The sequence below is a fragment of the Psittacula echo genome, assembly GCF_963264785.1.
Source record: "Psittacula echo genome assembly, chromosome: 14".
Lineage (NCBI taxonomy): Eukaryota > Metazoa > Chordata > Aves > Psittaciformes > Psittacidae > Psittacula > Psittacula echo.
In genome coordinates, this window is record NC_137750.1 from 2293581 (window position 1) to 2307999 (window position 14419).

General features: G+C 39.1%; 1 protein-coding gene across 2 annotated transcripts in view; it reads right to left on the reverse strand.

Moving 5' to 3' along the window:
• Positions 1-340: 340 nt before the first annotated feature.
• The window catches only part of MMD (monocyte to macrophage differentiation associated), a gene marked incomplete at both ends in the record, with an annotated part of 39700 nt that continues 25621 nt past the window's right edge, over positions 341-14419 (reverse strand). For both annotated transcript variants that reach the window (XM_080629097.1, XM_080629098.1), the window contains 6 exons: positions 341-541; positions 1227-1296; positions 1768-1869; positions 2241-2315; positions 3162-3322; positions 9244-9325. In XM_080629097.1, the coding sequence (XP_080485223.1) occupies positions 341-541; positions 1227-1296; positions 1768-1869; positions 2241-2315; positions 3162-3322; positions 9244-9325 (691 nt within the window). The remainder of the gene's footprint in view (positions 542-1226; positions 1297-1767; positions 1870-2240; positions 2316-3161; positions 3323-9243; positions 9326-14419) is intronic.

Genomic DNA, 14419 nt, shown 5'->3' on the forward strand with positions numbered 1-14419 from the left:
CTTCACCTTTTGAATCACTAATTTAGAAAAATCCATGTAGCTAAAAATTGTAACATTAAACTAGAATACAAAATTTATTTGTAAACATCAGGTAGCCAGTTCTGCTAATGTGGAATGGACTCTTGGTACTGCAGTACAGTATCTTGGTTATTGACAGCACTTGCCATCTGATGGGCAACTGCAGGACACACACGACATCAGTTCACAGTAATTGTGTTCAGAGAACTACCAAAGTCAGTGCAGTTTTTCTGTGCAATTTTCCAATCTCGCCCCGAATTCCTTAAGTCAAATAATACTGTTACAGAGGCCAACTGCAGACAATTTTTTATATATATATATCTCATAAGTGACGAATTATGTCTGCAGGACTTCTGTAAAGGTACTTCCAAATGGCATAGTAATGAACAGCAGCTGCTGTGGCCACAAATATGTGCCAGATGGCATGGGCAAACGGGATGACTCCATCACTCTTGAAGAACACCACACCCAGACAATAGATCAAGCCTCCCCAGGCAACCTCCTGAAGTCCATCGGTGTTGCTCTGTCAATTGAAAAGGAAAGATTAGGGATAGGGTATAGAGAAGGAAATACATACAAAATACAAAGTGATTTCCTACCCCAAGAGAAGAAAGCTGGCTGTGATAGCTCCGAACATGTTGGATATGACAGATGGGCAAGTGAGAAAACAAGTATATTTAGATTACATTTTGTGAAATATGTAATATATCAGTGCACTATAGAAGTAATAGTGGGGTAGCTTGAGAATTATGACAAGCTTGATGTTTTGCTTCATGCTCACTACCAGAGCAGTCAAACATGGAGAAAGAAAACCACATTACTGTGTGTAAGGGTGACTTTAATGCAATTCCTACTAACTGGGGGAAGCATCCAGCAAGGTTTTGGCACACCAAAAGGTACTTCACATCTGTATCGTTTTTACTCAAATGGAAGTAACTGAATTATACGTCCAATATCCTTTCAGAAGTGAGTGTCTCAGAAGTGAAGTTTGAAATCTAAACTCTTTTTATTTAGAACCTGCAGCCCAGATTGAAGAAAACAAGGTAGCATTTCAACTGAAATGTAAACTATAAACCCAGAGAGAAGATTCACAATTATGGCAGACTAAAATTAACATCTTTTCAGATAAAAGGGACCTGCAATGGAACTTAAGCTAGTTACAAAAGGAAAGTCTGTGTGTTTGTAATGTTAATAGTCACGTTCCTTACCATGGATGTCACTACCAGAGCAGGAGAAAACCCCATCGCTAGATAGAAAAAGAGTTCAACGATCTTATACCTAAAAAGGAAGGACTGGAGTCATTTGAGGAGGTGTACAAGAGGAGGAACATAAATTTTATATTAGCATGGGTCCCTTTAACTATTCAAAAAGCTTTCTATACAGATAGCTAACCAAAAATAAAGCTAGTATTTAACTGTGCATTGTACAATTACAGCCAATACTTTCTTCTCTAAATACTGCCCAGATGTATTCAATTGCATTAAGTACTAGTGAGAATAAAACATGGAGACAACTTGTATTTTCTTATTTGACAAGAAGCTCAATAGCTCATCTCCAAAACAAAAAAGTTGGGTCTTGCTCCCTGAGGACAAGTAATGAAAGCAGCTCAAGAATTCAGATCTGAACTCAAGGACTCACCTCAAAACAAAACCAAGAAGGCTGGATAAGAACACTCATAAAGCAAGAAAGCCCCCAGCCTTCAGTTTTTAAGCTTTCAGTTTAAGCTTAAATGCAAATAACAATTCTTACTTTTCATGGTAGAGAAATACATAAATGGTTCCTCCAGCAGCCATCAGCCAGATAAACCAACGCATGTGAGATGCTAGAGGTCCAAGTTCACGTAGATTTAACCTGGAAGTACAAAGATTTCAAGAGACAGAAGTGATGAACAAAGGGACTATATTGACAAAGGAGAAGTAGGGCTTGATAAAAATAAATAAATATTCACAGCTATAACATAGGCATGATGGGGGAGAAGACACTTGGACATTCTACAGAGAGGAAGAAGGTGCATTTGCATTGATGTGAGGGAAGCATGAATGCGGAATATAAATTACTTTCTGTTCAGCAAATCCCAGGAGATTACATTATGTAGCATTTTGCAATGCAGAATGTAGTCAACAGTATCTAAGAAGATACCTCTAGATTTTGGAAAGCCACAACAATAAACTGTTTATATAGGAAAAAGCTTTAATTCTGAAGCTGCACTTCAGGTTTCTTACCATGGTGCATACGATGCTGCAATGAAGACATAGATCATCATTCTGTCACACATGTGAAAGCAATGCTCCATTGTCCTGGTAAGACAGAACAAGTCACCAAGTTAGATTTTTGAAAGGTTTTTGTATTATATCACACACACAGTATGTATGTATTATATCACACATACATACAATTTTGTATTATATCCCTGACACACTTTAGAATTACTTTAGGGAAAATACCATCAGCTCCATAAGCTCTTGAAACCATTTGTTAGACTGTTCAGCTGACAGGAGGCTCTAAGTGGAAGATATAAGGAGATGAGCACTCCTCCATTTCTCTTCCCTTCTCCACCCCAACATACATCCTGCTCTCTGGCAAGGAGGCAAAAAGCTGGCACACCAACTCTGCCTAATGCAGAAGCTGTTACTATTCAGTGACCACCAGATAATCCAATTTAAGGCCCAGAATTACACAGGAATCTTAATGGGACCAAAAATATAAACATAAGTAATAATGCAAAAAAAATCCCATCCTAGTTTTGCTGCTGCTGCCTTGCTCCCCAGGAGGCTTCCTGCCAGTTAGCTGTGTATGGTATTATAATCCTCTTGGCAAACTCTCTGTTCCTCAAAGTATTTGAGCATGCCATAGTCCCAGACAGTGTTCTCATTTCAGCAGTGGGATCATATTCACTGTGCACTTAGATAATGTTTTTCCCATTCAAATACTGGATTAAGAGCCACTAGGGCCTAGAAAAACAGCAGACATTGAAGCTCATTTGTGCAAGAGCTTGGCTCATTGCTTCTTCCAACAGAATCAAGGGTGTTTTTTTCATGATTCAGTACATGGTACCGCTCCAGCCTTCTTTAAAGTCATCAACACAGTGGAAAACCCATCATAGGACATGAAAATAAAACACCTCCTACATCTTACAGTGATACCTTAAGTGACTCTTTTTCCAGGAAACAATATGAAATACTGTGGAGACAATGAAGAGCGCACAGAGCCCCACGCCGTACATCCATGCTGTTATCTTTTCCCATCGATCATCAGAGAGCCGGTGGAGAAGGGCACTGCCCACAATTGCAGGAACAATGAGGAACTAAGGAAACAAAAGGCCACTGTTCAGTCTTTTCTGGCAGTCAGCGCAGTACCACCCACAGTACAGCACCAGCAGGGCAGAGACAATTGCAGCACGCCTGGTAAGACTGTACACATCCGACAATAGGTGACGTGCTCTGAACCACAGCAAGTTTCTCCTTTAGTTGGGTATTGACACATAAGCATCAAGACTTCACCAATGTCTCAGACATCCACGTTATACCTGTTTGTGATAAATTTCTACTCATGTGGTATTAGGCTAGGTTGCTAGCTCCTCTAGCCACGAAAATTGAGACAAAAGAATCTGTTACATCGTAATAGTGGGTTTATTTTCACATTTGGCTTTGAGTTTTGACCTTACTCTAGGCTTGACCCTAAACCATTTCTTGTGCATAAAGGCAGAGCATGGGACAGACCAAAATAAACTTAAATCCCAAATGAAGAAACAAATCATCTGGAAGTATGAGGTTAAAAAAAAAAGGGTTGAAGCAGGTATGAGGTTAAAGCAAAAGCTTTGCAGAACTTGGGGTTCAGATACCATAAATAAACTAACTGCAAGCTTCTTTTACTAATAGGTTCTACAAAGATGTTCTTTTAATGCAGTGTATCTAAGTCTGTTCTTCTTAACAGCTCCCCCTCAAGCAGCTTTAATTCAGATCTTCCAAAGCAACCACTGTTAGAACATCATGATGGAATTAACATGCTCATATGACATATCTAAGAGGTAGGCTTCAGGCTTCATATACATTTACAGAATACCCCCTTTCCAGAATAAATTGCATCAGGTACCTTTGCCTCATTCAGAAAAAAGCGAACTAGGAAGAACGGCGTGGGGGGGAAGGCATGTCCAACAAGTATTTTAAGAAAAGAACCTGCTGGCTCAGACATTTCTACCTGTTTCCTTCCACTACCAAGGCATATCTTCATACCTTTGTCAGCCTTCTAAGTTAAAAACACCACATAAGTTCCCTTCCGGTCCCTATGGTGTATCTTAAGATGCTGAATTGTGAATAACCTTCACTGGTTAAATTCTTCATAGTGAAACCCAAGTCCCACATTTGCTAAACAATAAAGGTAGGAACAAAAACCATTTAAACAAATCTGCAGCTCTGCTTTGCATTACAGGTTTGATAGCTCAGAGGGCAGAGTTCTGGTCTAGCCTGCACTGTCTTTGTCCTTTATCTGCTTAAGGACTAGAAGAAACTGAGGTTCTGATCACAGCTACAGGGCAGAACATATAGAGCAGTTGGTTAATTCAGAGTTGTAAAACAACCCCAAACAACTGAAGGTGGCTTTTACTTCTGGCTTTTGAAGCACATGAACTGTAGCTTCATTATCCTATTTTCTTCCTTTTTGAAAAATTAAGTACATTGATACCAGAAGGTATAGAGCCATGGAAGTGAGAAGCATGGTATTCCTCTATCCACAGCACTTGGATCAGAGGTGAAAACACTTTCTGAGTTTCTGTAATAAGACTATGGAAGTCAACCTCATGCACTCTCAGGACAAAAATAGTCTGCCAGCCTGGCTTCTCATTTATCACAAACCATAAATTTCCATCTACATATCCTGGACAGCCCCCAGATTCAGGAAAGGTTAAAGTGTTTCACTCCTCAGGGGATTAGTCACTCCCGGTTTCCACATATGACATACAGTTTAAAGAGTGGCTGAAGCCCTTGAGACAGCAAGGGACTGATTAGCTGTGGCAGTTGTTTCATTTAGTTTTTGCAGGAGACAGGAGGATACTGAGCTCCAGAAATAGCTTTTTAGCCATGATTCTTTAAGCTGTGCAGTCAGACTGTATCGATGTTCATCAGATTCCTTCCCCATTTCTAGTTCAAATTCCAGTTTTGACTAAACTAACTGAAAGGTTTCAGAGAGATTATGCACCCACAAGTATCATGAACACAAGTACTGGGTAAAATAGCAAATCCTTACTAATTCCCTACTAAAAGCCTGGGCATAAGCTGCTCAAGGATTTTGCCTGGAGCTCTGACTGAGACCACTTCATAGGAAGGAAGACCACTTTGGAAACCAAGTATTACACAGGACAACTTGCTTTCTTACACAGGTATCCCAGTTTTTTCTAGTCTACCAAAGTAAGTATTTCACAACTTAAGCTATGATGTGTAATGCTCAAATGAGCCAACACAGACTTTGATGTCCATCACTCTTTCCAATAATTATTGTATATAAAGTTACAGGATTAAAACAAATAATTAGTTTTCTTCGCATCTTCAGAATGAAGAATGGAGCTACAAATAAGTATGTGAATGAAGACCTGAATTAATCTCTTTTCTGCCTTGTCTTCTCACAGGGAACAGCACTATACTACCATAAGGGGGATTTATTGGTTTTTTTAAGCATTCTATTTGGAAACACTTTTTCCTCTGTACCCGACATGCATCATGAGAGCAGTTAGACTAAACAAGAGATGTTTTATTACTCTTTTTCTGACTAAAAACAGCTAGATTAAAGACAAAATCCAGAAATAATACCCTGCTGTTCCAGCCAACTGGAAAAGGGTTCTTCAGATACTAACGTCATAACACATAACATATGCTACAATGGACTTCATTATATCTAACATCCATCTTACAAGATAAACATAACACTTTAATCAACAAAACAAGGCAGATTTTTCCATGTTCATTCGAAAAAAACCACCCTCTAGTGCAAGAAGAGCATTTTGATCTTCAGAATGGAGAAGCAAGCAAACAGTCCCTTAAAATGAGAGGTATTCAATCAAAGAATCAGAACTAATAGAATGTGAGTGCAATTGCAGCCACTGCAAAAAGCCTTAAGGCACAAAGAAAGATGCTGAAAGGTGCTAAATCTTCCACCTATCTGGGGTTGCTTAGGATACTGGTACGTTGCTCCATATTTTACTGTATTCTTTATTTCTGCAGACAATCTCTTCCACTGAGAGGTTTAAAAATCTGTTAAAATTGTGCTTTTGTATATAACCTACTTTGCCATGAATCTTGTTTTCTTTGTGCGCAGGCTGTGCACGTCATGTAGCCAGCAACAACTTGTGATGCACAAGCCACTGTTGCAAAGCATGGTGTTATTGTTGCAACTGTGTCATTGTTATAATGGAGTTACTGTTGCAATCTCATGTGCCTTTCATTGAGAGAGAAACACTAACATAGAGATGTTCCCCACACCTCCTCTTGGGAAAGGAAGACAATGGAATGATCAACAAGGCAGCCAAAAGCACATGTGACACTCAGAAGGAGCCATGAAGGACTGCGTCCATCTCAAGCTGCCCACTCCAGAGTGCAGTCCTGAAGCCAAGTACAGTCTCCCTACTCACCAATTTCCTCTTCCCAAATCAGAAGATGAGCATGGCAGAGTGGGAAGCCCACCACCTACTTGTGTTGGTCAATACACAAAGAGCAGGGAAATTGCTCATATCAGTCAGGTAGAACAGAGACTTTTTCAGCACAAGAGTCTTTCTGAAACCTGATGACCCCTTCTTCCATGCTCAGATGGCCTGCTAAGTGCTCCAGGCCTCATTTTTGGAATATTTATACTTCTTTCTTCTTTTTCCCATGCACTGCACAAGCCAAGACTGGAATTTAGAGGCTGTAACTTATATTAAGAATAGCTCCTCCTTTTAAGGCAGTTGAAAGAAACTTAGAGCAGTATAAAGCAAGCTGTGCCTGAATTCTGAGGGTTTAATACAGCAGAGCATATCTTTTGTTTGATAAACCTTACATACAGTAGAAAGCTTCATTGTGAAAGAGCTATCCCTCCCCTTAGATTTAGCTTACCTTACAACTCAAATTCTTAGAAATCCTGCTTCTCTCATACACTGTTTCCTTCCTGTTCTTCTAAACACAGCGAGCAGCCTTTTCTGTCTCTGTATTCAACTGCTTAGCTGCCCTTCCTCTCTCCTCGTGTCTAAAGACAAGTCAGTGCTTCATTTAAAGCTAAAAAAGTCAAGACATTTTAAACAGCCTTACTAATTAGAAATTTGAAGATACCTTTACTATGCTATGCAAAATTACCTTTCAAGCATTGTACCAAAAAGATATGCATGGGGTTATGTATCTCCATTTACTGTTCAGGAAGCTTTGGTTGGCTGGTTTTGGGGGTTTTGGTTTTTAAGCAGCTGCATAAACTGTATATTTTTAAGTCAAAACAGACAGGATAGCTACTGAGGAGTACAGCCACGCTCATAAAACGCAAGTTGTCTACTTCCTGAAGCATGACTAAAGCTTCAGCAAGGGTTCTCCATGTATTTTTCAAACTGTTCTGTAAAAATTACATCCATCTCATATGGAAAACTCATGCTGTAATCTAGTGGCAAAGACTCAAAGACCACTTGGCTGTCTAACATTGAGTAAACCAATCTGTAACACGGAGGTGAAGCAAGCATGCCCCACAGCATGTTCAGTATAATCCACTGTGCTTTCCCAGCTCAGACTCCTATTTCAAGAGTTTAAATTTTGATTAAATGTTATTTATGGCATACAATTGTATTTAAAGAGTAACAATCCCTCTTTTATACTACACTACCTTCTTCCATCGGGTATGCCAACATTGCATATCCCCAAGGCGTTAACAGCTCATGGGAGGTTTTAGCACGTATCTTGGCTGTCCAGAAAGCAATTAGACAGCTTCACCAACAACTGGAGCATACCAGAAAATACGGATAGAACACCTGGGCTGCAACCTACTGCTAACAGCCAGGAATAAGACATGCCTATTTTCCAACTAGGTGAAGGCTAGAATTGCTAAGGAGTTCAGCAACTTCTGCCAGACATTTTGAAATCAAACTTTTTGCCCGGAGTAAACAAGATCTGTACAACGATTATGAGATAAACTACATATTTGTGCTAACTAACAGAATGTTGCTTCATTCCCTAGACAAATAAGCATATATTTACATAATGCTGTACATGAGACCCTTGGCTTACAAACATTTAAGCTTCTATTACCTTTTCTATATGTAAACCAAGGTGATCTTGTTTTTACCAGCAACACTGAGCTGTATGTTGGTTATTTATGCACAAAGGGCCCTTAAGAGCAGAGCTCTTTCTAGAACTGGAGAGTCCTGTGCACTACCTCGAGCATTCCTATCTGTAGCTCACTCAGACACACTGGAGATAAGAGACTAAGGACAAAGTCAAACATACTTCAGATGTTTGGAGTTAAACAAGGGGCTGAGGAGAAGCACAAGTTGCTTTTATAAAAGGGCAAATGCTATCTTGAAGAACAAACAAACACATTTTTAAGTCCTGTTCAAAGTGCCAGACAGCAAATTAAACTTCCTAATTACAAAAGAAAGAAAAAAAAAGGGGGGGGGGGGAACCAACATAACTGCTTTCCTTATTCTGTCTATATCATATATCCAAATCTAGTATGGGTCCTTACAGTACGAAGATAAGGGCAGAGTGAGGTTTTTAGTAGGGCTGTCAGCATTATTGGTGCCTCTTTCAAAACAGCAGTTTTCGCAAAGAACCAGTTCATAGATACTAAGCATAAGAACTAAGCTCCTGATCTTCTAGCTAACATCCACATGACGGTCTTAGGAAGCCCTCTACTTCTAACATGAATAAATCTTACAGTTGCAGAACATGATTTGCACAGTATTAGGTCAGCACCCTAGTGGGAAATCTGCCTTGCAAGACTAACTTGCACAGGCCTGTGTTCACTTTACCACAGTCACCCTTCAACTGGGACAGAGGAGAAACATCTACTTAAAGACATACAACTTCCTTCAGTGAAAAGGAACCTTATGAAGCATCTGGAGCTCCTAGAGATTCAGAACAGGGACTCATGATTACCAACCATCTAATTAGCATTATGGCTTCTGGACCGTTATACACCCAGGCAAAAGTAAGCATTTAGCCATCCAAACCCACAACAATTTAGCGAAACAGCTGGTTTAAAAAAGAAAGGAAATGTACTTACTGCATGTGTGTAACAGTTTGCAGCATGTTCATAGCAAGTGGGTTTGTAGCGGCTGTTTGCTGGAGCTGGGTGGTTCATGAACCTGTTGAATAATGAAGAGGAGGTATTTTTATGAAAGTTAATAAACCATCTCTTTGGAGTATCATGGAGGAATACCTCCAACCTAGTCGTGTTAAAAATTGTAGGTACAGACATGTTAAAAGTAACTTATTTAAATCCTAAGATCTTTTAACAGAAACGTACATTAAATACATTTCTGTGACTGCCTGTCACAGTGGATCATTATCTTTAACCAAGTCTTCGCATACAGAAGTCAGACACCCTCTTTTCTGACAGCTTGGTTGAGGAATCAACTATTTCCTATTTAAATTACATAATATGGGTTCAAATTACTCTTGAAATATGGACTTTATAACTGCCAAGGGTTACTCTTCGTCCTGGGTTCAACCATGATACTCTAAAGAAGTTCCCGAAACTAGAGCAGTGTTCCAGTATAACACCTTGGAATAAACCAACTTGAACACTGACTTTTCAATTCCTACAGCAAGCGATATTCATGTTTGGAGCATTGGGTGGTTCAATTTTTATTTAAGGCTAATGCTATCTTCTGCCTCTAATAAGATCCAAGCTACACAGGGATGAAAGGAGACTCTAATGGTTAACTCCAAAGAGGAAAAGTTTCAAGAGGCTTACCATAAACTTCTACTGTTTTCTCTAAGAATTTTCAAATATTACCCAACAATCACACCAAACACAGCCTATGCAAGCCAAAGGCCAGATGACGAAACCTGAGAAAGCTTTGGAAGAACTTGCCAACACAAACATCACATTTAACTATCCCAAAAAACCAAACACTTGTTTCCGTGAGACTACACAATTTAAATCTGTGTATAAAAACCTCTATAAGACAGCATACATACATACAACCAGACAGCCAACTCAAAGCTATGAGCTACTGCATATACATCACCATGTATGTTATCCCAGCACAGCCTACTATCATACAAAAGTGACTCTCTTCCATTAATAAATCCCAGTTTACTGCAGACTATTAGAAAACTATGCATTGACAATTAGTCAGGTATCAAACAAGCCAGGAACAGCTTCACAACAAATAGAGGACATGCCTGCGTGCTCAGCACTGAGAGCAGCTCTGCTAGCTAGATGTAGAGAAAGGGCTTGTTAGATAAACTTTGGCCTTCCCCCATGTCCCTCCTGGTTTAAGTCAAACCCAGTCCTATTTTTATGACACCCATAAAATATTGGCCAATCTCAAACCAGGATAAAAACAACCAAGCCCAAAACAGCCAACCAGAATCTTATAGTCTGAGTCAGCAGTTCCAGATTTCTGGGATACCAGACACTTGGTTTTCTTGACTGATTTATTAAGTGATTTATTTGTAAACCTTTCTTTTCTAAACTGATATACGAAAACTTAACAGCATTTATAAAACAACAGTGCCAAGACATCTCTTCAAATTGTGGCAATTTTGAAACCCAGTTTTAACTGTTACTGATACAAAGGATAAGAAAAATGTGTATTTCATTCACAGCCCATGAGTATAAATGGTTGTTAGCAAGTGAACAATTCCATGAGAGTTAATATACTGTCAAAAACTAGCAAGTCTTTGTCAGTGACAATGACACCTTGTTCTCATCTCCAAGAGGATGACATTGCACTCGTATACATTTGGAAACTGATTTTGTTGCCCAGGGCATGCAGGTCTTCAACAGCTGCTGAAGCCCATCTCAGCATCCCCCAAACATGGAACATTCAGTTACTCAGTTCTGCTTCCAACTTAGGAAATCACTGTGAAATAAAAGCATCTGTTGGCTCACTTGAGTGACCAGGATTAGGCTGCCCTTGTCCCACTCCATAAAACCAGAGCCATGGGAAACCTTTCCCTGATGACATCTAGAATTTTATTATGTTTCTCCAAAGGCCATGGTGGTACTTTGGAAGTCTCACAAGAAGTAAAAAATAGTAATAAGTAAATAGTAAAAGGCATAGGCTTATCCTCAGTATGAGCTTTACTATTCCTCTTATTCCAAATTTCTACACGAGATATTATTATAATCTAAAAATCTATAAATACTTGAAGGTAGCCTACTGATGGGACCTTCCATTATCCACTAGAGGACTACTTCTGACTTCTTTTACTTTTCATTCATATTTATTTGGTAGAAAAGATACAACAGAGCCTGGGATAATGTTAGATTTTAGATAGAATTATGAACAAACACTTCAGAAAAGTCCATTTATTATCAGTACCTCTTACCTTCACTGATTTAAAGACAGTGTTATTAGCAGTAAAACAGAACACAGACATGAACAAAGCTATCCTTTCTCTGTTATCTATGGTAGGGGTTTTTCCCCTTTCTTTGTGCCAGCACAGAAATCATGCAAATCACAGGTCATTCAGCTGTGTGGTAACCTCAAGCTGGAAAACAGACAAGGACCTGGCTTTAGAAGACTTCACGCTTACAAAACATTTCAAACTTTTTTTCTTTTTAATTGTTATATACTGCAGTTCTGGTTATTTAAAACAACAGCAACAAATGGTTGTTGAACAGAAAGTTCTACTGGTCTCCCACAGCAGCTGAAACTGGCTTTTCTTCCAGCAGAGAGAATTCTAGCAGAACACCACCATTAGCAATGCCATCCCCTTCACCTACATGTTTACACTACCAACACCAGCACCAGTACTGTGTTTGGTTTGGGCAGCAGAGGAAGTGTTAGACTTTACCTATGCCTTAAAGAAAAGGATCTCGCAACACCCCAGTACCTAACTTTGATGGACACTTGACCTACCTGAACCTGTCCTTTCTGAAGGGTATCAACGACAAGACCCAGATTGCAAATGCTGGAGCACATGTGCTCAGGTCACTACCCGCAGCTGTTTTCAGTAAAGCAGAAATTCAGGGGTTTTTTCTCCCCATGCCTTTTTATAATACTATTTATAAAAGTTACCAGAAACAACTTTAGAGAAAGAGTAATTTAAAAAGTAGCTGAATAGGGCAATAATTCCAGCCAATGCTTCTCTTGCGTTTGTTTCATTTCCAGTTTGACAGTTGGAGTTTAATGTCTTAAGAAACAGACCTGAAGTTTGAAAGTAGCTGCTTTGTGACACTACGCTGAAGTAAGCATCAAACCCAGGAACAACTATTTTGACACATACTGTTAAAAGTCAGTCATACACTCCTGTATGTATGGTATTGCAGCATCAGGGCAGAAGAATTTGGTTGCAGACTTATTCACAGTCTAGAGGCAAAAACTTGTCTGTTCTTTCACAAAGATAAATAAATTAATAAACCTCATACCACCACCAACAATGGATGCTTTTTGGTTTTGGCCACATGAATGCTGCAACATAGAGACATTGTTTTTCTTCCTCTCTACAGGTCAACTTTGCCTCTTCTGGAAAAGATAATTGTGAGGAATATAATCTCACCTTCCTACAAGTGGAAACTTGATATACAACCTTCAGATGCTGTTTACTCTTAAATAAAAGCTCTCTATAACACAACCATTAAGGCTATTATCAAATGCAGGAGAAGATCCCATTGAACTAGACTACAGTTTACAGGAAACATCTTTAAGTGAAGCCTTTTGATTCTCTAACAAATCTCTAATGTAGTCTTTAATAGGAGTTCCAGTGAAAACTGGAGTGATTTAACCAGGGGATATGCAGCATTACGTCACAAGAACACAGAAATATGTCTCCATTTAAGATACTTACAATCCAAGACCTCTAAGGATAAATTATTAACTCCTGCAATATCAGAATATGAAATTTCCAAATCGAACAGACTAGCAACATGGGCACAGAATGCTTTTGCACTGAACCGAGTTACAAGACCATTGTCACAATTTAAATGCACTCTTAAAGCTCAAGATCTACTTGAAACCAGGGAGGCCCAAGCTCCATAATTTCACAGCACACAACAACCTCTGATGAGCACATTCCCAGTGTAAGTGGAAAAGGGGTACTGAGAAAGACATACGACTATTTAAAATGAGAGAAAAAACCTCATACCTCTCCCTTTATACTACTTGAATGTCGACCTTGAAACACTTCAGATATTTACAATGTTAAACATATGGACCAATCCATTCTTTGTGAGACCCTTGATCTCCAGTTCCTATTCATTTCCAAGGAGCAGATGCTGTACGTTTCATAGTGATTCCAGCAAGCAGGAGGAAAATCTGAGGTTTCTTAATGCTTTGTCCTTACATGCAAACCAGCTTAGAAAAATAAATTATAAAATCCTAAATCTATTGTATGTATGTCAGGAATTTGTCTGGTAACACAGCTTATACCCCAACTGCAGAAGAGAAAAGCACTTTCAGATCTTGCCTTATTCTTGAGTCCCATCTGCTGAATTAGTTATTCTTTCAAGCATGTTGGTAAAAACAGCAAGCACCAATAATAGGCTCAAAGATCTGGATTTTCTAGACTTTTCAGGAAGTCCATTTCCTTTGTAGAGCTCAAAAGGCCTCATACTTCCTTTTACCAGCTCAAAAGCACATTACCCCTTTTTGTATCTCTTTTTCTTGTGCTTTCCAGCAGCAGGAGAGGCCATTTAGATGTAATAAACCACAAACAACAGCATATGAGGAACTGCAACAAGGTGGTGATAACTCCACAAAACCGGCAGCAGCAGCACACATTAAATGGGGTTACATATTCAGTTACTGAAGCAATTTTTATGTTACCTAGGCTCTTTGTTTTAGAGAGGTAAAAACAAAGCCAAAAAATCACAAGCATGTCAAATAGATCAGCACTACATTTTCATGATGACCATTTAGGTAAGATCTTGAAAAGAAGCAACTAGGTTTATGAAAAGCTTGCTTTCTTTGACCAAATTGGCAGATATTCCCTATTTACAACTTCAGTCCATTCAGTTAAAAACAGAGCCATATTCCTCAGGACTAGCACCTTCTTTCCTGGATTAGAAAACATCTAGTCGTGGTTTGTAACTGTTCACATTATCTTTGCTATCACTGAACAACTGAGTCCCAGAAATAACTCAGATCTGCACAGCAGCAGACCACTTATTTGGAAATACGAGTGAAATCATATGCTGCATAAAGGTTCATGTACTTACAGCAGGATACTCAAGATAAAATAAAACCTGCAATACTCTGAGAATCCATTAACAATTGTGGTATCAT